The sequence below is a fragment of the Haliotis rufescens genome, unplaced genomic scaffold (assembly GCF_023055435.1).
Source record: "Haliotis rufescens isolate VD_foot unplaced genomic scaffold, xgHalRufe1.0.p SCAF_13, whole genome shotgun sequence".
In the NCBI taxonomy this organism is placed as follows: Eukaryota; Metazoa; Mollusca; class Gastropoda; order Lepetellida; family Haliotidae; genus Haliotis; species Haliotis rufescens.
The window spans coordinates 1,481,750-1,504,831 of NW_025963813.1; the positions used below are offsets into that span (position 1 = coordinate 1,481,750).

At 43.5% G+C, this 23,082-nt stretch overlaps 1 protein-coding gene and 2 long non-coding RNA genes across 3 annotated transcripts in view; all 3 read left to right on the plus strand.

The window, feature by feature from the left end:
• The window catches only part of LOC124148639, a 69,332-nt gene extending 64,118 nt beyond the window's left edge, over positions 1 to 5,214 (plus strand). Inside the window, exons 2-3 of the long non-coding RNA XR_006862992.2 lie at positions 3,344 to 3,477; positions 4,753 to 5,214. This is a non-coding gene — a long non-coding RNA (uncharacterized LOC124148639). The remainder of the gene's footprint in view (positions 1 to 3,343; positions 3,478 to 4,752) is intronic.
• Positions 5,215 to 7,674: 2,460 nt separating this feature from the next.
• LOC124148611 (cytidine deaminase-like) lies at positions 7,675 to 15,581 on the plus strand. The gene is made up of 5 exons (XM_046519793.2): positions 7,675 to 7,783; positions 12,156 to 12,275; positions 12,954 to 13,065; positions 14,541 to 14,598; positions 15,092 to 15,581. Exons 1-5 carry the CDS (start codon positions 7,750 to 7,752, stop codon positions 15,212 to 15,214), a joined length of 447 nt encoding a protein of 148 aa, XP_046375749.2. The 5' UTR covers positions 7,675 to 7,749; the 3' UTR covers positions 15,215 to 15,581.
• A 3,169-nt stretch (positions 15,582 to 18,750) lies between these two features.
• On the plus strand, positions 18,751 to 22,002 carry LOC124148610. The gene is made up of 3 exons (XR_007220315.1): positions 18,751 to 18,905; positions 20,506 to 20,695; positions 21,697 to 22,002. It is a non-coding gene; the product is annotated as an uncharacterized LOC124148610 (long non-coding RNA).
• Positions 22,003 to 23,082: the final 1,080 nt, after the last annotated feature.

The following is a 23,082-nucleotide window of genomic DNA, read 5'->3' on the forward strand; positions in this document are numbered from 1 at the left end:
ACGACAGTCGTAGCGCTAAGATCGCTTTGTGGAACGGGTCCCTGGGCAATAGTTAAAAACGACGGATTTCTTTCGTGCGACAGTCTGACTGACTGACTGATATAGAAGATTTAACTTGCGCTTTCCGACTGTAGCGTATTTCGCACACGGATGCGACAGTATTTTCATGTTCCTTTAATACACTGTCACAACTTTTCGTTGTCACTTGAAACACAGTCAACGTCAGTGTCGATAGCACGTATTGCACGGAGTGCACGTGCAGTACGTGTTATTTCGGTTGAACTCAGCTGCAATAAGTCACCAGGAGCAATATGGGTCACACGTGATCAAATGGAGATCTGCCATTGGACAAGAGCCTTCAGGTGTCCTTTGTGGTCCATCCAAAAACTTATAACAGCAAATGTTGTGTGTTCTCTTGGTACGCAATGATCAATGTTTTTCTGTGAAAGCAGGTATGGGCAATTGCATAAGAGAATAAGACGGCGGATAAAGAAATGCCCTGTGGTGCTGGGGGAAGAATGAGAGAGCAAGTGTTTAACCTACATGTGGCTACGTGTTTTTGATAGAGTGTATGTGAGTGAATGAATTTTCCGCTTTTAACAATATTCCAATTATATCACGGCGTGTCAGCTAAAAGTGGGAGGAAAGCCCGAAGTGATGCAGGTCTTAGACGTTTACCACTTCGGTGAAACCCACGAGCACGGGTATGGTGTGGGACTCAGAACACAGAGGGACCCTATGCGAAGTGCTTGTGATGATGTCACGACGTACAAGTATTGATATAACGACCGGCGCGAACCATTATTACGCCGACATTTGCAACACATAACGTGAGCGTGTGTCAGAACACGTGTGCAACAGTTTAAGGGGATATGTGTAAGTAGGCTGAGGTTTTTGTCATCCTTATTTCCAGAAGTAACAGTGGTTACTTCCCCCCCCCCCCAGTAGAGGAGCAAGGCAGTGTTACCCTGCCGGAGTATGTTTAGGAAATATTCGTTCATGAAGAGTGTGAGGGTATGTGTGTCCCAAACATATATGAATAGATATACTTGTGTCGGTATCTTCGTTGGTAAGGCGAATTATAAAAGGGAAATATGTCTCAGGCATAGGACCGCCTCCGTGGTCTAGTGGTAGAGCATCCGCCCGGAGAGCGAAAGGTTCGGGGTTCGATCCCTGGCCGCGTCATACCAAAAGACGTTAATAGATGGTACTTGTTGTTACCCTGTCTGGCGCTCGGCATTAAGGGGCTAAAGCAAGGACTTGTCGGCTCGGAGTCAGTATACTGTGTCTGAGTGGGGTATTCATGTTAAACTGCGGCATGGTATCTTAGTGAGCTAGCACTATAAATCGGCATCAGTCCGGACTAGTACAAGCAGCCACACAAACAAACACACGTACATGCACGATGCTATATAAGTGCAATAATCTTGGACGCGACGTTGAACCCCATTTCACCTCACCTCACCTCACCTCAGGCATAGGTGCATCACTTCAAATTTCCCACGTCATTTGAAGCATACTCTGTTCTCCATAAACAAATGATTGACAACTGACAATGTGTTAAAAGGCCGAGTTCAATGGTTGACCAGTTGCTATCCTTGGTGGAAGAAAATATAACACATGTTTTCAATAAAAACAACAACATATAAACAAAGTTCTTAGGGCTCGGACGAGTCCATTTTTACTACCCGTGTACCCACACCCCTATTACCCGACCCTACCCGCTGTTGGTGTCAAGAGATAGGTACAAAATGTCCGATTGGGAATAGTTTGACAGTTGCCCTGGCAGAATGTATTTAGATACACGTATAAAACGATGTGGTCATGCATACACTGAAGCTGACTGACGTTTCAGCTTTGTTCAAACATATGTAAGTCAGAAGGAACGTGTTCATAGTTACGAAGAAATGCGAACATTAGAGACTTAAAATTGTCGTGTAACAACGTAGTTATATTGTGAATTTTTGTCATGAAACAATATATCACGTGACTAAACACGGGTTCGGGTAGTCCTGTGGGTACCCGGGTCCTACACAGTACCTACCCGACCCGAGTACCCGAGTTACCCGTCCCAGCCCTTATAGTCCTACTGCCTTCTTCAAAAGTATGCCCGAGAAACCTTTTCATTTCTCTTTAATGCAGCCTTATACATGTGTGTTTAGGGACCAGGTTGTCTATGGGTGCAAAACGTGCTGTTTCGTTAGATTTCCCACATGAACTGACTGTGCAGTCCGTGAAGCCTGCGTCACAGGCCTGATATACCGGAATATTGCTGAAACCATGCTGATAATTCCCTGATATATTTTGGTGCCACACGTACCTTTCGCCGACTTTTGTATATTTTCAAATGATATGTTAATTGATGATATGGCTGCGTGTAGGCTATGTATTCATATGATTTAGTACATTCAGTTAGAGAGTATTTAAACCCTTTTCCCATCTGCAGTGTCGTATTTCAAAGGAAAACTATTATAAATCTGAACTTTTTTATTCCTGTGGTATGAACTTCACACACTCACAACAGCCCTGCAGACCACATTTTGACAAGAAGGTCAAACAGCCAGCTGTAACTGATAACGGTTAACGGGACACTGAACAACTGTCATCTTGATTACATTGACGTCAGAAATTATAGGATAACGTTCATCGCAGCCCTCATTTTACCATAAATAGGCACTTAAACCAACAGTTTCTCCTCGAATAGTATGAGCATATAAAGATATATAAATATTAATGAAAAGCTCAACAGCTATCGATATCCGCTCTATTCAATGAGACAGATGGTTATTGTGTTGGGCATGTAAGAATAGGCTGTGCAATATGTTCATCTTTTGGTAGACCTTTTCTTCCATTATTGTACGCACATTCATGAAAATTCTGTACAACCTCTGGTCGGTATTTGCATCATGATTTCTGTTTTTCAATGGAAAGCCATTAATTAATTTCAAAATGGCATGAAAAGCAGAATACAATAAAAGTTTGGGTAGACGAACAGCACGGGGCTATAAAACAAAAACGTTTCTCTTTCACCGAAAGAAGATCACATCCTCAAATTGACCCCGTGAAAATCCGGGGTGTAATTGGTCTTCAGCAACCCTGCTTGTCATTTGAAGCGACTAACGGGATCGGGTGGTCAGGCTCGTTCTCTTGGTTGATACATGTCATCGTATCCCAATTGCGTAGAGTGGTGTTCATGATATCAACCACTGGATTGCCTGGCCCAGACTTGCTTATTTACAGACCGCCGCCATACAGCTGGCATATTTCTGAGTGCGACGTTAAATAACAAACAAGGTCTTTATATTACTGAATACTGTATTTCCTTCTTCATGTTTATCGACAGGTGGATGTGCGCTGATCTGGTGTCTGGCATGGCTTGCCATAGTATACGACAAACCGGAACTCCACCCAAGTATATCACCCGACGAAAAGTCTTACATTTTTCAACACAGGACCAATGTGGACAATGATCGTAAGGTGTGTTATTAAGGTGACACCATGCCATGTTTAAGACGAAGAATTATGTTAACTGTACAATTTACAGCGTCAGATTGAATGTTAAATTTAACTCCGTAATGATAATGAGTGGAGAGGCACGATTGAACCGATAAATTGAGTATGCTATTGTATTTTTATACGCAAAGGTCTTAACATACACCCATACATCTTACTCGCTTATATGAGAGGTAGAAGAAGTGAACAGCACAGCTGCTTCGTAAGCCAACATTAAGTGGTCCCAACAAACGAGAACAGACACTACACTGTTAGTCGAGTTCTGTCTTGTTTTCTGTCCAAAACGATTTGCCACACATAATTTGAATGTTGTAGCAATAGCTAATATAATTTGTTTTTCGTTGAACGAGATAATATTTTTGGTAAAGCCTGTGAACAAATTGACCTTTTTCCTTTTATTTCTATGATTATGTTTAGCTATTGGCCTAGTTAAGGGCCAGTTAATAGGTATTCTTAAATCTTAAAAAGACTTAAAAAGTACCACGTGCAGAACGGGCTTGACACACTTTGAATGGCAGGCGTGTGCCTTGAACAGGGAGTGAGTTGGGTTTTATGCCGCTTTTAGCAATATTCCAGCAAAATCATGGCGGGGGTCCTTAAAGATGTTGTTTCTTAGAAGTGTTTAAAATGACATATTAACATTCAAGTTTAGGGACGTGTGCAAGTTCAGGGACGCGTGCAAATATAGGAGCGGGTGCAGGTTCAGGGACGTGTGCAAATTTAGGAGCGGGTGCAAGTTTAGGGACGGGTGCAAGTTTAGGGACGGGTTTAGGAATCGAGAAATTATGTAATCAAGCCACTTTTTTGTTCGGTAAACTCAATTTGTGAACCAGCGCAGTTTTGGTTGAAATGTGTTCGTGCCACCGTCCCAGTTGGGATTCAGGTTCAGAAAGGGTTCCAGGGATGTCCCCACCAGGCTGATGACATGGACCGAGTGCCATACCGGCTGCTGGGTGTGCCACAGATTCACACATTTATAGGCTAACTCATTCCAGGACCAAACGAAGAGTTAAGATCGAAGTGTCAAGGTTGACTCCAAAATGAAAATTGATTTTTTTTCGAGAGCTGGGACGATTGTTAACTTAATTTTTGTAACCGGTTTTCTTTTTGTTAAATACAAACCTGCCACTAGTTCTGTAACCTAATAACCTGTGAAACCCAAAGCTTCCTTCTTTATCCGCCACCATCGATCCAAAATCACTAACAATAATCTATGAAGTCTGTCCACGTTTCTTTCAGACGGCATGACGGGCGTTCTATCGGGGACCTCGACCAGCCTTCTAGATATGAAGCAGTGATCAATGGGCTTTTATGCACAGCACTGTGACCTCGGTGGTATTTGTTGAAAACTTTACATGCTCGACATATTTAGCGAAACTAAGTTATGCTAAGAGGGACGTGCCAGGGTGATCAGCTGAGAGCATTGGTATTGACTGTGAAGGATTCCACCCTCGACACAGCGAACCAGTGAGCAAATCTAATCAGCCTTGGGAAAGGGATCAGAAATAATCAAATAAACTTTAAGAGACAGAGATCTGTATTTGGTGCGATTCCGAGGACAAATACTAGAATACTAATGAAGAAATCCAAGACCGCCACTGTTAATTTGTACATTTAGCGAGGGAAAGGTGTCAGCGTAAAAGAGAAAATCAAATAGCCCGGAATAAGTCGGCCAGTGACAAGAGATGGATGCCGAACAAATTAGGCCTTGTGAGGTTTGTGGATGTGTGGTTGTGAAAGCCAACTGGAACCTAGATTCAATTTTAATTTTGTGTGAGCGCTATGTGTATTTGATTCCTGGGTATTCCGGCGCAGTGTTGGTCCAGGCAGACCATGCTTGCCTTAAGAGACGACTAACTTGGGAATCAGGTGGACACGGTGTGCGATTTGGTTGTTAATGGGTCATCGTACACCATGTTGAAACCAGACTAACATTTAGTCCCAGGAATAAAGTTATCATATTTAAAAATATGTATCTACAAACTAAAAAATATAATCTAAATGAAGCCCTGAAAATGCTTAATTTCAGCTGAGGCAATCTAGACTTGCCAACTCATTCTTGGCTTGAGTTTTTACGATTAATTCTCCAGTGTCTGGGCATCTTCCCGAGACAAGGGCGTTACCTAAAGTCCAGTTTCCACCACCCTTACTGAGAGAGAGAGAGAGAGAGAGAGAGAGAGAGAGAGAGAGAGAGAGAGAGAGAAAACGAGAGATTGAGAAGAGTGAGAGGTAGAGAGAGGAGAGAACGTGAGGTAAAGAGAGAGAGGAGAGGTGAGGTGAGGTAAAATTGGGTTTAACGTCGCGTCCAAGGCTATTGCACTTGTACAGCGACGTGAAAATATTGGCTAGAATAACCAGTCTATACATTGTCCTATCAAAATCATAACGAAATCGACATCCGATTCAAAAGCAACATGGGGACTGCTGTGCAGCTTTCGATCAATTGCAGGATTTTCAGAGCATGAGTACCGTCAACTGGGCGTCTACAGATGTTTAGGCGACTAACGGGATCGAGTGGTCAAGCTCCCTGACTTGGTTGATGCGTCTCCCAATTGCGTGGATTGATTCTTGTGATCACGACATGTCAGGTTGATGTGGGAGGAAAGCCCGAAGTGATGATGGGAGTATACGTTTACCACCTACAGTATAGTGCAGGTAAACCTGGAAACAAAAGAAAGGCAAACTGGGATTCGAACCCACTGATATGATCTTCCTACGTGAACTGTGCAGGGAGTTCTTTATGCTGCTATTGGTTGTGTCTGTACTTGACCGTGCGCAGTAACCTCATCGCCTTGGCAGCGATTTACTCATCTCTGGTGGTATACGCAATTCGATGTGAAGAGTTGCATCCCTCTAGCGTGCCACCTATGATCATGGGTTCGAGTCCCAGTTGTCTCAAATTGTTTCAAGGTTCGCCTATATCCGAGGATTACACCAACGTGGTAAGCGTCACAGACTCGGACTTTCCCCTCACATTAAGCTGACACGTCGTGATATACCTGTAATACTGTACAAAGCGGCGTTAAACCCAACCCACTCACTCAACCTTGAATAGTCCAGACTTTTCCATTAAGCTAATAGGTGTTGGCTCAGCTTATCCCTTTGCCACTGTAAAACAAATGGTTGATTTGTTTGTTTGTACTCAGCAATATTCCAGCTATATGACGGCGGTCTGTAAATAATCGAGCCTGGACCAGACAATCCAGTGATTGACATCATGAGCATCGATCCACGCAATTGGGATACGATGACATGCATCAACCAAGTCAGCGAGCCTGACCACCCGATCCCGTTAGTCGCCTTTTACGGCAAGCATGGGTTGCTGAAGACCTCTTCTACCCCGGATCTTCAAGAAGTGTGTATAATACTACCTTTGACACCGGAGAGCTTGTGGCATTATCAGTTTAGTGACCATACTGCCGAAGGAGGAGCACACAATTTTAGACAAAGACATCCACCAAAGTATTTCCTAATCACTACCTTGTATTGTTCAGTCGAGTTGAAGCGGGAAATAAGGAATATGGGAGACTGTCAGAAGTCGCCGAAAACAGTGGAGTGAGCACGGTTTTACGTCGTGTTCAACAATATTCCAGCAGAATCACCACGGGGGACACCAGAATGGGCTTCACGCTTTGTCCACATGAAGGGATTCAAACCTCGGCTTTCACCGTGACGAGCGAACGCTTTAACCAAGTGTATATTCATTTGTTTTAATGTTTAACTACTTAAAACATGAGCGAATATGTGAAACATAACATTGTTTGGATAAAACAAATACATGAACTAGAACAAAAACGAAAATCGAGGCGACCTAATACTTGGGAATTTAAACAAAACACGTTCACAAATACATTTTAAATATTCATGTACTTCAGTGCAAAACTAACATATGCTACAACATGCACGTGGTCTGTCTCTCAGCCCCTGAACCATGTTATTTTCCTTTCCGCCAAGCCTTTGCTGTAATGTTGTAGCCCTAGATGAAGCAAGTCTAGATTTACCACAGGTCCTTCCATCTCAATGAGGCTCTTTTTTAATTCAAATGTTGTTGCTTGTTTCTTTCAAAAAGCATATATTTTCAGAGACTACGCGTTAGTCTCGATTTATGGCCACTTCAGACACAATGTGCTCTTCACCGACCCATCGAAATCACGTGATCGACTTGTATATTTCAAATAACGAATGCTTGTCCATTTCACTCGCGGTCAGGAGCTGGTGTTGCAGTGCTAGCCCACAATGGCGATGGAAGGAAAACCTTTCGACGCGCTGGGTAAGCTGTGATTAAAACATAATAGGCGAATAACTTGTTGCCGTTGGCGATAGTTGGGAACGTTGTGTGCGTGTTGAGGGTGGGGGACTGCTTTGTGTCGCACGGAACAGAGGATACCGCGTCACCGAATACCACGTGCTCCTTAAATTCTAGGTCGCCATTGTTGCTTTTCAATCTTGAAAATCTTCACATGAACCGCTTGTTGATATGCCGGATTTGGGGTTAATTTAGACATGTACTAACCCCTCAATACACCACTACTAATGAAGATGACGATAACATCATCATCATCATCATCATCATCATCATCATTATGGTGTATTAACTTAGCCCACGGTCAGCCCTAGCTGTTTCCCGTGTGCGAAATACGCTAGAAGTCGGAAAGCGCACGTAAAATCCCCAATGTAAGTAAGTAAGTAAGTACCTAGCTGTTTCTACCGAAGACCTTTGATTGATTGATTTTATGATTAATGCGAATCAATCAATTTCAGGGAACGGATGTGTCCATTCATACATGTTTGCAGACGTAGGCCATCCAAACATGTCTGATGTTCAACTGCACACGTTTGTATACCGCCGCAGCAATTAAGCCAACAATTAGGAGAAATTAAGAATTCTCCGAATGCAACTTTAAACAATATCTACGCAAACAAGGCTAGACTTAGAAAAGGTAGGGTTGGTGGTATCCAAGTTTTCTAATGAACAAAATAGAAGAACTGAAAGTTCAAATAAATACTTTAAATTCGACAATTTGTAAGGAAAGGGGTTGAATAATTTTGTAAAGTAGGGTGATGGGAAGTTCTTTCCATGCATGTCATCGTATCCAAATTGCGTGGATCGATGCTTCTGATATCAATCCCTGGATTTTCTGGTCCAGACTCGATTATTTACATATAGCTGGAATATTGCTGAGTGCGGCGTAAAACAACCAAACAACCAACCATGGAGATGTAGATGCGAGCTATTATGTGTTAAGGGCCGCGTCCACCAAAGCGACCACATAACTGACCACATTGTACCACAATGCTCTCACACTGTACCACAATGCTCTCACACTGTACCACAATGCTCTCACACTGTAACACAATGCTCTCACACTGTAACACAATGCTCTCACACTGTACCACAATGCTCTCACATTGTACCACAATGCTCTCACACTGTACCACAATGCTCTCACACTGTACCACAATGCTCTCACACTGTACCACAATGCACTCACACTGTAACACACCTGCTCACATTGCTGCAGCCTCTCTCACTCATATTGCAGACCCTGGTAAGGATAAGTCTTCAGCAACCCATGCTTGCCATAAACATAGTAAAAGGCGACTATGCCTGTCGTAAGAGGCGACTAACGGGATCGGGTGGTCGGGCTCGCTGACTTGATTGATGATGTCATCGTGTCCCAACTGCCTAGATCGATATTCATGACGTCAATCACTGGCTTGTTTGGTCCAGACTCGATAATTTACAGACCGCCGTTATATAGCTGGAATATTGCTGAGTGCGGTGTTTAACAACAAACAAACATAACTTAACTCAGACTTAGTCGTAAGACGGCATTACATATCGTGGCCGTCAGCTTTCCCCGATTTGCCCGGCATGAAAACCGAGGTCGTTGTATTTTATTTGTTAGTGGATAAGTGAGTTAAGGCGATGGCCGCTTTGAACAGTATTTCAGTTACATTATGACGTGAACTGTGATCAATGTTGCTGTAAAACTCAGGCCTAAATATCTGAGACCAGCATCACTTCGGGCTTTCCTCCCACATTGAGCTCACACGCCGTGATATGACTGGAATACTGTTAAAAGCGGCGTTAAACCCAACTCACTCACTCACTCAGGCCTTGAACTATGTACCTATTTGATGTCATCAACCCTCCATAGCAACGTGGGATGCATTCAACGGATATGCCACCTGTTCCCCTTTCTGTATGACGTTTTTCTGGGTAAAATGAAGTAAACGAGATGTAAAATATACATGTACTGATAGGACTCATTAAAATGGGAGCTGTCTGGGCTCGGCATTCCGGGTCTAAAACAAGGACTGGGCAATCTGGAGTGTCTGAGTGGGGTATTCATGTTACACTGCGGCATGTTATCTCAGTGGGCTAGCGCTATAAAATCAGAGAGAGAGAGAGAGAGAGAGAGAGATGCTGTATAAGTTACATAATCTTGAACGCATTGAACGCGACGTTAGGCCCCGTTCACCTCACTACACCTCACCTCACCTCACCTCACCTCGAATGGGAGCGTGTGCCAATGCCCTCATAGGTCAGTGTTCATATGGTAATGACGGCCCATATTTCATCAATTACAGCTTCACTTGACGTCAGGTACAGTAATTATGAGCTTCATAATGTCATAATTGTGTATTAATGACACACGAACATCAGTTTCATAATGGAATTAATTCCTGTATGACCTTAACCGTTTAACACAGATAATGCATGTTTCATTAGATTATATCATTTATATGCATGAAGATGAGATTTTTCGTAACTTGACAAAACTACAGGGGATATAATCTATTAGTTATGGTGCGCGATGTATTATTCAGATAGGCCGAAGACATTTGAAATGTGATTAAACTCCAGACCTACGCAACTTACCGATCAGATGCAATACAATCTTTCGGCAACAAGTCAGATGCAGTGTCGTCAGTTCTGCAGCCTATCAGACACGACAATGTCAGTTCGGCAACAAGTCTCATACGATAAAGTTAATTCGGCTACTTATCAGATACAATACATTCAGTTCGGCAACAAGCTTTGTTAGGTACGCAGTAGTGAGTTCGGCAACAAGCTTACTCAGACACGACGCAGTGGTTCAGTAACCCATCACACAATGTATTCAGATCGACAACAAGCTTTGTCAGGTACGCAGTAGTGAGTTCGGCAACAAGCTTACTCAGACACGACGCAGTGGTTCAGTAACCCATCACACAATGTATTCAGTTCGGCAACAAGCTTTGTCAGGTACGCAGTAGTGAGTTCGGCAACAAGCTTACTCAGACACGACGCAGTGGTTCAGTAACCCATCACACAATGTATTCAGTTCGGCAACCTATCAGCTACAATTTAGTTAGTTCAGCTTCCAATCACAAACGATGATGTCAGTGTCACGGTGCCAGATAACGGCCCCTCAGGGACTGATGCTTGCCCTATAGGGTTTACAACCCTAGCTGTGTCTAGAGAATTCACAGGCACCACTGAGACCCTCGCAACAAGTTAGAGACAAAAAAACAATACATCAAACCACATGCATCCAATAACTCTGATAGTAGATCATAACAGACATAACTGAAGTACTGGGGGAACGGGTGGCCCAGTCGTCTAAGGCGCCGCGATTCATTGTGCAGAGTTGCGTCCCTTGGGCACGCCAGAAACCTATGATTGTGGGTTCGAATCCCGGTTCGCCCCGATTATGTTTCTAGGTTTGTCAGCACCATACCCGTGCTTGTGGGTTTCACCGAAGTGGTAAACGTCTGAGACCTGCACCACTCGGGCTTTCCTCCCACATTAAGCTGACACGCCGTGATATAACTGGAATACTGTTAAATGCGGCGTTAAACCCAACTCACTCACTCACTCACTAACTGAAGCACTCTTGACACTTCATTTAATAAAGACCATAATGTAAGTAATGACCTACCAACAGAAATACTCAATAAACAAACTGACCAAGATCTCTGTGTAAATTAGTCACACATTTGACAAATAACAGATAACTATGACACCAGATAACGTTAACGCCAGGTCTAAGGAAGAAGAGCCAAGGAACTGACCAAGTTTGCCCCATGTCCGTAGCCAGTGAGAGGTCCGGGTCAGCAGTGGTGTGAGTCCTCCGTGGGAACTGACCCATGGAAGGCCAGGACCATCTTTATTACGCTGGCTCGGACTGAGGACCCTGGCTCGGACTCGCTACTAAATAGTTGTAAACAGCCTCTTGGGGCCAAACTGTTAACAAATACCAGTTAAATAAAACTTTACTATTTTTGACACTATTTTGAAATGCAGAATCAGGCCAATTATTACAGCTGCTAATTAAAATCATAGCGTAAAATCATTTAATTTCAAAATAGTAAATGTACACTGTTTCAAAAACTCTTAAAATTAATACACCGTCCACTACCTTGCCGGAGACCAGATCCGTGGTACCCGGCACCGGACACCTCAGCGGAAAGCGTGCCTCCTGGTATCCGGGTATCCGGCAAGGTATCTGCCATAGGATACCCGGATGCGATGTGGGTGAGTGTTCGGAGGTATCAGGAAGTGATCCGGAAAACGGAAACCGCATTTTTTTTACTGTGAGTTCGTTCACTGTGGGATGCAGTAAGGTTTGAATAATATCCATGTCTTTTTCTAGATGAGAAACTACAAGAACTTGTGAACGCCGCCTTCGACATGAAGGGTTGTGCCTACTGCCCATACAGCAACTTCCATGTGGGATGCGCAGTGTTGACAGAAAGTGGAGAAGTATACGCAGGTAACATGGAAACAGAGCCCTGAGCGACGGATCGGTGCATTGCGATATTACACAAATCCATTCGATAGGAGATACAAGAGGTATTATTTCCCAAATTGTTTTTATTATCTACATGTCAGATGTGGGATTAGTAAATGGGACTTCATGGCGTGATTATATTTAGTCTGATCTTCAAACATGTCATAATTGCAGTCTTGAAGACAAGGTGTCTAAATATTTCCAGATCATGTCACTTTACTGTTGCAGGCTTCATGGTGGTGGGTAGACAAGGAACCACTATTTTGATCATGTCACTTTACTGTTGCAGGACCCGTGAAGATTCCGGGGTAGAATAGGTCTTCAGCAACCCATACTTGCCGTAAAAGGTGACTTTGCTTGTCGTAAAAGGCGACAAACGGGATCGGGTGGTCAGGCTCGCTGACTTGATTGATGCATGTCATCGATCCTAATTACGTTGATCGATGCTCATGATATCAATCACTGGATTGTCTGGTCCAGACTCGATTATTTACAGACCGCCGTCATATAGCTGGAATATTGCTGAGTCCGGCGTTAAACAACAAACCAACGAACCAACAAACCAACCAACCAACCAACCAACCCAATCACTGTTGCAGGCTTCATGTTGGTGGAAAGACAAGGAGCCACTATTTTGAACATGTCACTTCACTGTTGCAGGCTGCAACGTTGAAAACGCCTCCTACGGTCTAAGCATATGTGCTGAAAGGGTAGCCATGACCAATGCTTTATCCAAAGGTCATCGCAAGTTCAGAGCAGCGGCAGTTTCCTGGTAACGACTTTGTGTTTTATACCTACAATCGGAGAGACTATTCAAGGATATAGACTCCCTGCTACAATCTATTCTATTATTTACAACGGACCTCGCTAACGTGTGTGAAATATTTCTTATGTTCCCCGCTTAGATTGCGGAACTGTTGGCATTATATTTTCAACATACCAACCGCAATTTGTATCGCTAATTATAGATGTGAAACGCCATTCTCCGGTTATTAACGATATTTTCCGAATGAATTAGATCAAAGGGTAGTAACTCTAAGTTTATTTTGTGTCTGCTGTAAATGCCTAACTGTGGTGTTTTTACCTATTCCGACCAAATCATGCATGCATAAGACATGCGGGCAATATAATTAGGTGTGCGGTGAGTTCAATTCGTTGTCCAGCGGCCCATGGCACATGGCCTGATGTACCTCTGCGCTAGTTTATGTTCCCCCCGAGACTTGTGGACAACTAACATTATGTCCCACCCAGGCTTCATTGTGTGAGCAGCCTGCCTGGCGTTAAGCATAAGTGGGATAAAACAAGGATTCGTCGCCTCGGAATGTCTGAGAGGGGTATTCATGCATGTTCAATTGCGGCATGGTATATAATGATATGTTTATTTATTATATGGCTCTGTGTAGGCTGTGTATTCATATATTTTAGTTCATTAAGTTAAAACATACATTGAAAGGAGAATCCGAGACTTCTGATCAAAATAATGGTGAGTAGTCTGTATGAGTGAGAGAGAGAGAGAGAGGGGGGGGGGGGGGGGGGGGGTGTTTGTGTGTTGCTTAGGGCCGCCCTCAGCTATATGACGCAATTTGAAAATATTCCAGTGATTGACATTATGCACATCGGTGTACCCAATTGCGTTACGATGGCATGAATCGACCAAGTCAACGCGCCAGACCACCCGATCCCTTTAGCCAGACCACCCGATCCCTTTACCAATGCTTACGATAACCATGGATTGCTGAAGATCCATTTTACCCAGATTTTCACGAGTAAAGATAATCTTGTACGCGATGTAAAACCAGGTCACCCCACCGAGTAACGCTACAGCTGGAAAAATGCTGACTGTGGCGTCGAAAAAAAATTACTAAAAAACCAAACCAGTGTATCAATGATTTAAATGGTAAACTGGTATTCTGAAATATTCCTGAACTTGTTCGACCGTGAGTTCAACAGATATTTGATGTCAACTACCGGTCGGTTGCTCACCATCACAAAGGGCATTTTCCCGAAGCGGTAAAGTCCACAATAGTAAATCAAAGTCACTGTGAAAATTTTTTTATTGGTTATAGTGGACACTCTTGCCTCTGGAAGGTGTAAAAAAATAATAAGAAGAAGAATACCACACCAATCACTTTTAAGGATCAACTTACCCATGTTCGTTCCATCGTCGGTAATTATCTGCCCTGAGAGCCCATCGAATAGTTTTCTGTGTCTATCTGACAGAAGATGAACTATATGTGTTTATTTCAGCGACGTAGTGGACACCTTCAAAGGACCATGTGGAGCCTGTCGGCAGTTTTTTATTGAGGTACAAACAATTACTGACTGTTTAAATTATCTTTTCATTAAACGAGTGAGTGAGTGAGTGAGTTACACTTGGGTTTTAACAGTATGTCACGTCAGGTGAAGCTCAGATACTTTCGGCAGTTTGACTCGTGGGAGCTTCTCTGCTTCGGTCCCACCCCGCCTTGTTCGAAATGTGCTTTTGTCCAACCAGCAATGAATGGGTACCCGGTAGGATGAAATGGTAATGTGTCGCCTTCTAGCGACTCAAAAGCACTTGGGTTGTATACTCCCGTGGGTCTGAGAATGAAAATCGAGTGCACACTGAACGGGGCAATAATGTAGTCCTTTGAGCATGCTTCAGGGCGTGGCTTTAGCGCATAAAAGTATGCACATTATTAATATCATGACGCCAAGCCCACGAGCTCAGTATGGTTGCCAGTCCACGGTTAATGAGGATTACCACAGTAAATACCCAAACAGTCATTGAAACATGCAAATATCTCTTGGTTTCTTAGTTCGGGCTGGATTGGGACTTGTACATGGTCAAACCGGACAAGACGTGGATGAAGATGCAGATGGGAGAGCTGGTGCCGTTACCTTTTACCCCAGCCTCGTTGCAGGAGGAAAGAGTCAAATAAGAAACACGAGCTGCTCTGCAATGCTAACATCGAACACGTTTATCACGAAGTATCGTACGTCAATTCCACGAGTATACACGGGATGTTCCAACATTCAGTCGTCACGGTCACAGCTGACAGCATCCAAAATGGCGAAAACGATATTCGACTGGTTTCGGTAGGGTGCCCCACCTACGACTATCGATGACATATGCAACAAAAACAGATGTTCCTTAACAAGTTTAACAGCAAATCGGTAAAGCAGCAATGTATCGGTATTTTATCGATACCCCGAACTAGTTTGTAACACAGGCTGCTGATAAAGTTCACTATGATGTAATTGTATGTGAAGATGTTTGAATCTGAGCAATAAAACCTGATAAAGTAACTATAGTTTCCATACGTTTTTAAAAAAAAAAAGATTCCCATGGCATATCCTTCAGAGATGAGTACCATGCCCGTTGGGGTTGACGGCGGAACATGTCCTCCACATCCCGTGCATCAAGTGTTGATTTAGGACGATCTGGTGGTTACAATGCGTGATCTGGCTGACAGCGTGGTCACGTGCCCAATGTTGTGGAGCGATGCTCATGCTGTCAACCACTGGTCTGCCAGGCAAATGCTGGATTATTGGAAGGCTGTCGTGACATCGCATCACCTGACGACTGTCAAGAACTATGTTTGTAACGTTTTCCACGAGTTGTATTCATTTTCGGCCCCCGTTCAAGAACCGATCGAACCCGTGAAGATCCGGGGAAGAATAGGTCTTCAGCAACCCATGCTTGCCGTAAAAGGCGACTATGCTTGTCGTAAAAGGCGACTAACGGGATCGGGTGGTCAGGCTGACGCTGACTTGGTTGATGAATGTCATCATATTGCGTACATCGATGCTCATGATGTTAATCACTGGATTGTCTGGTCCAGACTCGATTATTTACAGACCGCCGTCATATAGCTGTAATATTGCTGAGTGCGGCGTTAAACAACAAACAAACAAACAAACAAAGCGATCGTAGTGCTACGGCAATCACTTAACTCCTATACTTTAACGTAGGCTCACGAGTATCGTAGCGCTGCGACAGCTTTGTGAAATAGGGCCCTGGGTAAGAGACGCTAACTCAGTACTTTTTCGTAATATGATCGGTGACTTGGTTGGTTGCGCGTCATCGTACTCCGACGGCGTGGAACGTTGCTCATACTATCGACCACTGGTTTGTCTGACCAAGACTCGATTATTCACAAGCCGTTGTGGTATTGTTACATTAGGACAAAAGGTTTGTTAAGCTACAAATAAGCATGGTAATTTCAGTAACACTTTGTCTCAATCACGTAGGGCGGTGGGGTAGCCTAGCGGTTAAAGCGTTCGCTCGTCACGCCGAAGACCCGGGTTCGATTCCCCACATGGGTACAATATGTGAAGCCCATTCTGGTGTCCGTGATATTGCTGGAATATTAATAAAAGAGGCGTAAAACCATATTCACTCACTCGTTCAATCAATAATATATTGATACTTTATCAAGGAAATCATATTCCGAATGCTAAAATTGTTGTTGTTTCCGGTTCCCTGTGTGAGAAGTAAATGGCTAGCATATGCAATAAACACTGCCGCAATGGCGCGAAAAGAAATAGTCCCGCCAAGTGGCATTAAGTGGCGAGGTTTCGACGTCATGCAGACACGCATCAGATGAGCACGCAATCCTATACACTCATGGACTTGCTATCAGATGTATCTGCGTTGATTTCAGCCCTGTGGGGCCCTTGAATCCCTGTAAGTGAAGAATTCTTTATGCCACAGCCGAAGTAAACTTAAGAGTGAGTGAGTAATGTTTTACGCCGCTTTTAGCAATATTCCAGCAATATCACGGCTTCACATGGGCTTCACACATTGTACCCATGTCAGGAATCGAACCCGGGTCTTCGGCGTGACGATCGAACGCTTTAACCACTAGGCTACCCGACCGCCCCAGTAAACTTAAGATGAAACACAGAGGCCGTTCCCTGATTGTACATGTAGTACCTGGAGCATTCGTCACCACTCGCCCCTTTCCGTAATCTACAAGAAGACTCGTCCCCCTATCGATGAATGTTATGTACGAAAATACGGCAAACCCCAATCAGAATGCGGGTATGACTTCAAGTACCCAAGATCACGATGTGTTTTTAATGCATCTGCAATTTATATGATATTTGGGGAAAATATGCGTGAATCATTACGCAACGAGGTGACAATTCTTGTAGCTGTGCCCATTTGCGCTCAGACGGAACCCCGTCGTAAAAATGGCCACGAGTCGCTTTTCGGCTTGTCCGGCAATAACACGAGTTGTCCAGGTGAGTCCCTAGAGCCGGCAAATTACATCGATGCTGTGTTGTGTTGTGTTGATTGCATGTCATCACAGCACGGCGACTTGGGAGGCTGCTTCATCTGCCAGTCACTGGCTTCGATTATTTACAGGTCGCCTTGATAGAGCTATATCAATGTTGTTGACATCCACCAAGACAGGAAGCAATCGATAGTTTTAGAGCACCCCATCGTGACCGTGGGTTCGAATCCCGGTTTGCTCCGATTATGTTTCTAGGTTTGTCAGCACCATACCCGTGCTCGTGGGTTTCACCAAAATGGTAAACGTCCGAGACCTGCATCACTTCGGGCTTTCCTCTCATATCAAACTGAAATGCCATGATGTAACTGTTCAAAGCGGCGTTAAACCCAACTCACTCACTAACTCGGAAACAGTGACTATGACTATGGTTCGGACTTGTTTGTTTCTTGTCTAACCTGTGGTCAGCAAAGGTTCCACCTGTATGAAGATGTTCTGTAGATAATCGAATCTAGACCAGACACACCAGTGACTGATATTATGAGCACATCTCAATGTCCGTACAATGAAAGGCAATATTACAGGTTACTAGTCGGATGAGGAACTATCATGAAACATCATGTACGCCCAAATCTCATCTATGCCTTGACTTTGTAATGAGCAACTTGTGTGAAACGGGGACGCTGTCTGTGGAAGCAGAGTAATCATTAACTACTAGATAGATATGCTCAATCAAGTCTCTGTTAGCTGATACAAGCTGTCGTGTTTTAACTATATTAATCAAACCTCTTAGGACTGCCAATTTAACCCAAGACAGACAATGTCTCATGCTCCTATTAGTCATGTTTGGTCATGGCAATCCAGACTTCTTTGAAGGGTAATCAAATAAAGTTTTAAATCGTTTTACTCCTAAATTCAAAAGACGGAAAATTAAATATTCAAATGTTGATGGGATTACAAGTTCACAGTCTTTGAATGTAAAGTATATTGTCAATGCAGTCTAAATCATTCTGTTTATCAAAGAGTGAATGACCTTGACTATCGATGTGTCCTTGATGTATACTGATTGCAAAATGTTAATTTCCCAGGTCAAGTACTGCGGAGGTTTGCAATGTGTGTGTCAATCTATTGTGAGATGTAAACATTGTATTGTGGTAACTTTAGATGTTACGATATCCGTGGATCACGGCACGTGACACGGCAGACCAATCAGGGCCGAGTATGGTGAACGGGTCGTCCGTGCAGCATGTGCAGTTAAGCCTTGTCTTCCGTCACGTGGAGTCGAGCAGAATTTTATGTTTGGCATGCCGGCCGGCATTCTTCGTTCTTTTCCCTTATCCCTGGTGGCAGCAGTGAAGAAAGTTTGAAGACACAACAAATTAAAATCCAACATGTGAGTGAAACACTGAAGAATTTGTATGTTATTTTCGTCACAGTTTTTGAGTAGTGTGTCTCACGGAGTCCGAACGCCGAACAGTCCTGCACTTTCAGGGGAGATTTTAAAATGCCAGGTATTGACTCTTTTCTGCATATATTTAGAACTTTTCCAAAATTAAGGCCGGGGGATCTGGTTTGAGTTTAAGACAAATGTTCAGGCACTTGTTTTACCACCGGGTCACCGTGTTGACGGTTTTGGTTTGTTCAGAGGAATCAAAGTCTGACTTTGAAACTTTCAAGAAGTAATAGATAGAACAAATTGACAGAACTGTTGAACATAACCAAAACGCAGTTTCTGATTTCCATAAATTGGCTCAAAAAGCTTCTGAAACCACTGATGAATTTGGAAAGACTTCCGCCCGTATCTCCCTCCTAAAGTTACATATATTTACCAAGAGCGTGTTTCTTCCATCTATCTATATATTTATATACATTTGAGGGATGTACGAGCGGAAGTCTTTCCCATCGTTTGACTTTAAAAGTTGAGGATGCTAATCCTTCATTTGCAAAATCAAATAAGGAAGAGCTTTGTGCTCAACATTTCTATGATGGTCTGCATTCCAAATCTGGTAAAGATCATGTACAAGTCATTGTTTTTCAGCTAGCTAAAGGGGCGGTGGGGTAGCCTAGTGGTTAAAGAGTTCGCTCGTCACGCCGAAGACCCGGGTTCTATTCCCGACATTGGTACAAAGTGTGAAGCCCCTTTCTGGTACCCGCCGCCGTGATGTTGTTGGAATATTGCTGAAAGCGGGGTAAAACCATACTCACTCACTCACTCAGCCAGCTAAACTCCCCAAAATTTGACAGTCCCAGAACATTCTGCGTATTAAATGATCATTTTGAAACAAAACTTGGTCATAAAGAGAAAGCCGTGTTGCTTCTAGTCAATGGGGTACAAATTATGGTGTAACGTCAGTCCTTTTGGTCACATGGTGCGGCTAGTTCCAGTAGAGGTACACATGGATACCAGTGTGGTATGCGAGGCTACACAGCGCGATTCTGTCGTAAGAGTGACAACCTTCTGCTTCACCATCCAAAACTGTTGACTTAGAATGCTACTAGTCGTTGATTCCGGCACATGTCATGCATTAGTGTTACCTCGTTTGAGAAGGCATTTCCAAATGTTCCAAGTGTTCATCCAGAAACCGAACTCGAAGCTTACCGGCTTATCCGTCGATTCATTAGATGCTGTTTTGTTTGTTTGTTGTTTTACGCCGTACTCAGCATTATTCCAGCTATATGACGGCGGTCTGTAAATAATCGAGTCTGGGTACAGTTAACGCGTATGTCCGTATTTATGAAAGCGTCTTTGATGATCATCTTGGTTGGGATTTCTTATCAAAATTTAACCGTGTAACTCTGTACCTAAAAATAACGAAATCAATTTGGGTAACTTGAATCGGATGACAGGGTTACCACAGTACATATGATGAATCTGTTGTCATACCATATAGATGTCAGTTTTCGGGCGTCTGTTTTGGTGGGAAGCTGTGTGATGAACAGATGATTGAACGAGGTGATTATTTTGAAAACAAGAAATGTCTGTTTGTTGGCAGGTGTGTTAGTTCAGGGCCTGTGTGTTGGTGGTGAATCCAGGACCTGTAAGAGGTTGTACAGATGTCAGACTGTTGGTGGGGCTCGAGTGTAAGGAATCTTCAGATAAACCTACACATGTGAAACAGGGGCATATGGATCATTTCCACCGGAAAGAGTTGGAAGCATTGCTCAGTGAATACAAATGCAGTAGTATGTGATTACGTATATATATTATGAAGTGTATTTATTTTCAGCTTCTATTTCATTATCTAAGTCTTAGTCCTGTTCAAGCACTGAACAAATAGCTTCATAACTGGCAAACACTCCAGCCCACATAGGAGGGGGAAGGGAGGGGGGATACGAGCGGGAGTCACTATGGCAAATTATGTACTTGACGTATGGTCCCGTGAAGATCCGGGGTAGAATAGGTCTTTAGCAACCCATGCTTGCCCGAAAGGGCGACCATGCTTGTCGTAAAAGGCGACTGACGGGATCGGGTGGTCAGGCTCGCTGACTTGGTTGATGCATGTCATCGATCCCAATTACGTGGATCGATGCTTATGATGTCAATGACTGGATTGTCTGGTCCAGACTAGAATATTTACAGACCGCCGTCATATAGCTGGAATATTGCTGAGTGCGGCGCTAAACAACAAACTTGACGTCATAAGACTCCGTGCCATACACAGTGAGTTATTTCTCATATTATATTCTATACATGTTATGCTATGGATAACTGTAATCATTATCATATTTAAATAACCTATGCTAGTCAGTATACATTATGACAAAATCATGTGTATGGATGCACGCGTGTCCAAGTCTGTACAGATTTGCGTCCCTTGAACCCGTCAGAAACCTATGATCGTGAGTTGGAATCCCGTTTCTAGGTCTGTCAGCACCATACCCGCGCTCGTGGGTTTCACCAAACATCTAACACCTGCATCACTTCTGGCTTTCCTCCCACATTAAGCTAACACGCCATGACATAGGAATACTGTTAAAAGCGGAGTTAAAACCAAACTCACTCACGTTCATGTTGAGGCATATTAATGGATCGTCAACAGGCGACTACATAGATATTTCAAGGTAACAAGTTAGTAAACACTGGAAGTAACTGTGTGATAATATACGATTGTGATATTTGTTCAGTTCTAACTGTAATGTTCTATGGGTATTTTGCATAACTTAACTGTATTTATTTCCACAAGGCCTTTCGTCTGTCTTCCCAGCTGATGTCATCGGCTCTGATGAAAGTGTCATCTTAAGGACTTCAACCTGCGTTTGCGATTCCTTCAACAAACTACTCTGGTTACTCTACATACTGTCCACCGCTACAAGCAAGCGTGGGGCGGTCGGGTAGCCTCTCGGCCAAAGCGTTCCCTCATCACAGCGAAGACCCGGGTTAAATTCCCCACGTGGGTAGGGGGCACGGGTGGCCCAGTCTTCTAAGGCGCCGCGATTCGCTGTGCAGAGTTGCGTCCCTTGGGCACGCCAGAAACCTATGATTGTGGGTTCGAATCCCGGTCCGCCCCAATTATGTTTCTAGGTTTGTCAGCACAATACCCATGCTCGTATGTTTCACCGAAGTGGTAAACGTCTGAGACCTGCATCACTTCGGGCTTTCCTCCCACATGAAGCTGACACGCCGCGATATAACTGGAATACTGTTAAAAGCGGCGTTAAATCCAACTCACTCACCCCACATGGGTACAATGTGTGAAGCCCATTCTGTTGTCCCCTAGTATGATATTGCTGGAATATTGCTAAGTGGGGTAACCCTAATACCTAACCCTAACCTAACCCTGGGGTAATACTTACTTCAGCAAGACATGCAGCATGGTCAAATCTTACACTGAAACCTTCCAAATGTCATTTCTTTAAAGACAGCTCAGAATATCTTGGTTTCTCAATTTGATGCCGAAGGTCCCCTGGTAGTAAGGGTATTGAAGCAGTCGCGAATTATGGTTGAATCTCACATGCATGATTGCAATGAAAGTCTATTCTCACTGAGACGCAAGTGTAACCCTGACCCAGTGACAGCTCTTTGTCATGCATAAAAAAGAGTAAAAAACAGTTATCTGGGCAGTGTTTATAATCAGAACAGACCATAGGACTGTGACATCAAAATAAGTGCGCAAAATGTTAGAGCTTTCATATAAGTTTGATGTGGAATGGACAACATTTTCCCCCATTAAAGAATCTGCTCAGGATCTTGCCCATTTTGGTGTGATTGGTCCATTACACACTGGTGCTATACTAGAATACAGTGAGTGTAGAGCATGTATGCATCATTATCCACTGACTTTGTGAGACCTGCAAGATGTATGCACTTGAAGTTGGACATATACTGTGTAAGAATAGGTCTTCAACATCACATGCTTGTCGTAAGAGGTGACTTGATTGACTCATGTAAATCACTCAATGGTTCATGTTTCAAGCCTGCTGCACTTCAGAACTTCATGTGCTCAGTTTTACTCTGAAGGCTTTGTCTGGTGTGTTGTCACTACAGGATGTTCTGGGGTGGAGGAATATTGTCACAATTAACATCTTGTGTAGTTGAGCAGAATAAATGTTATGTGCCAGCCTCTCTAGTC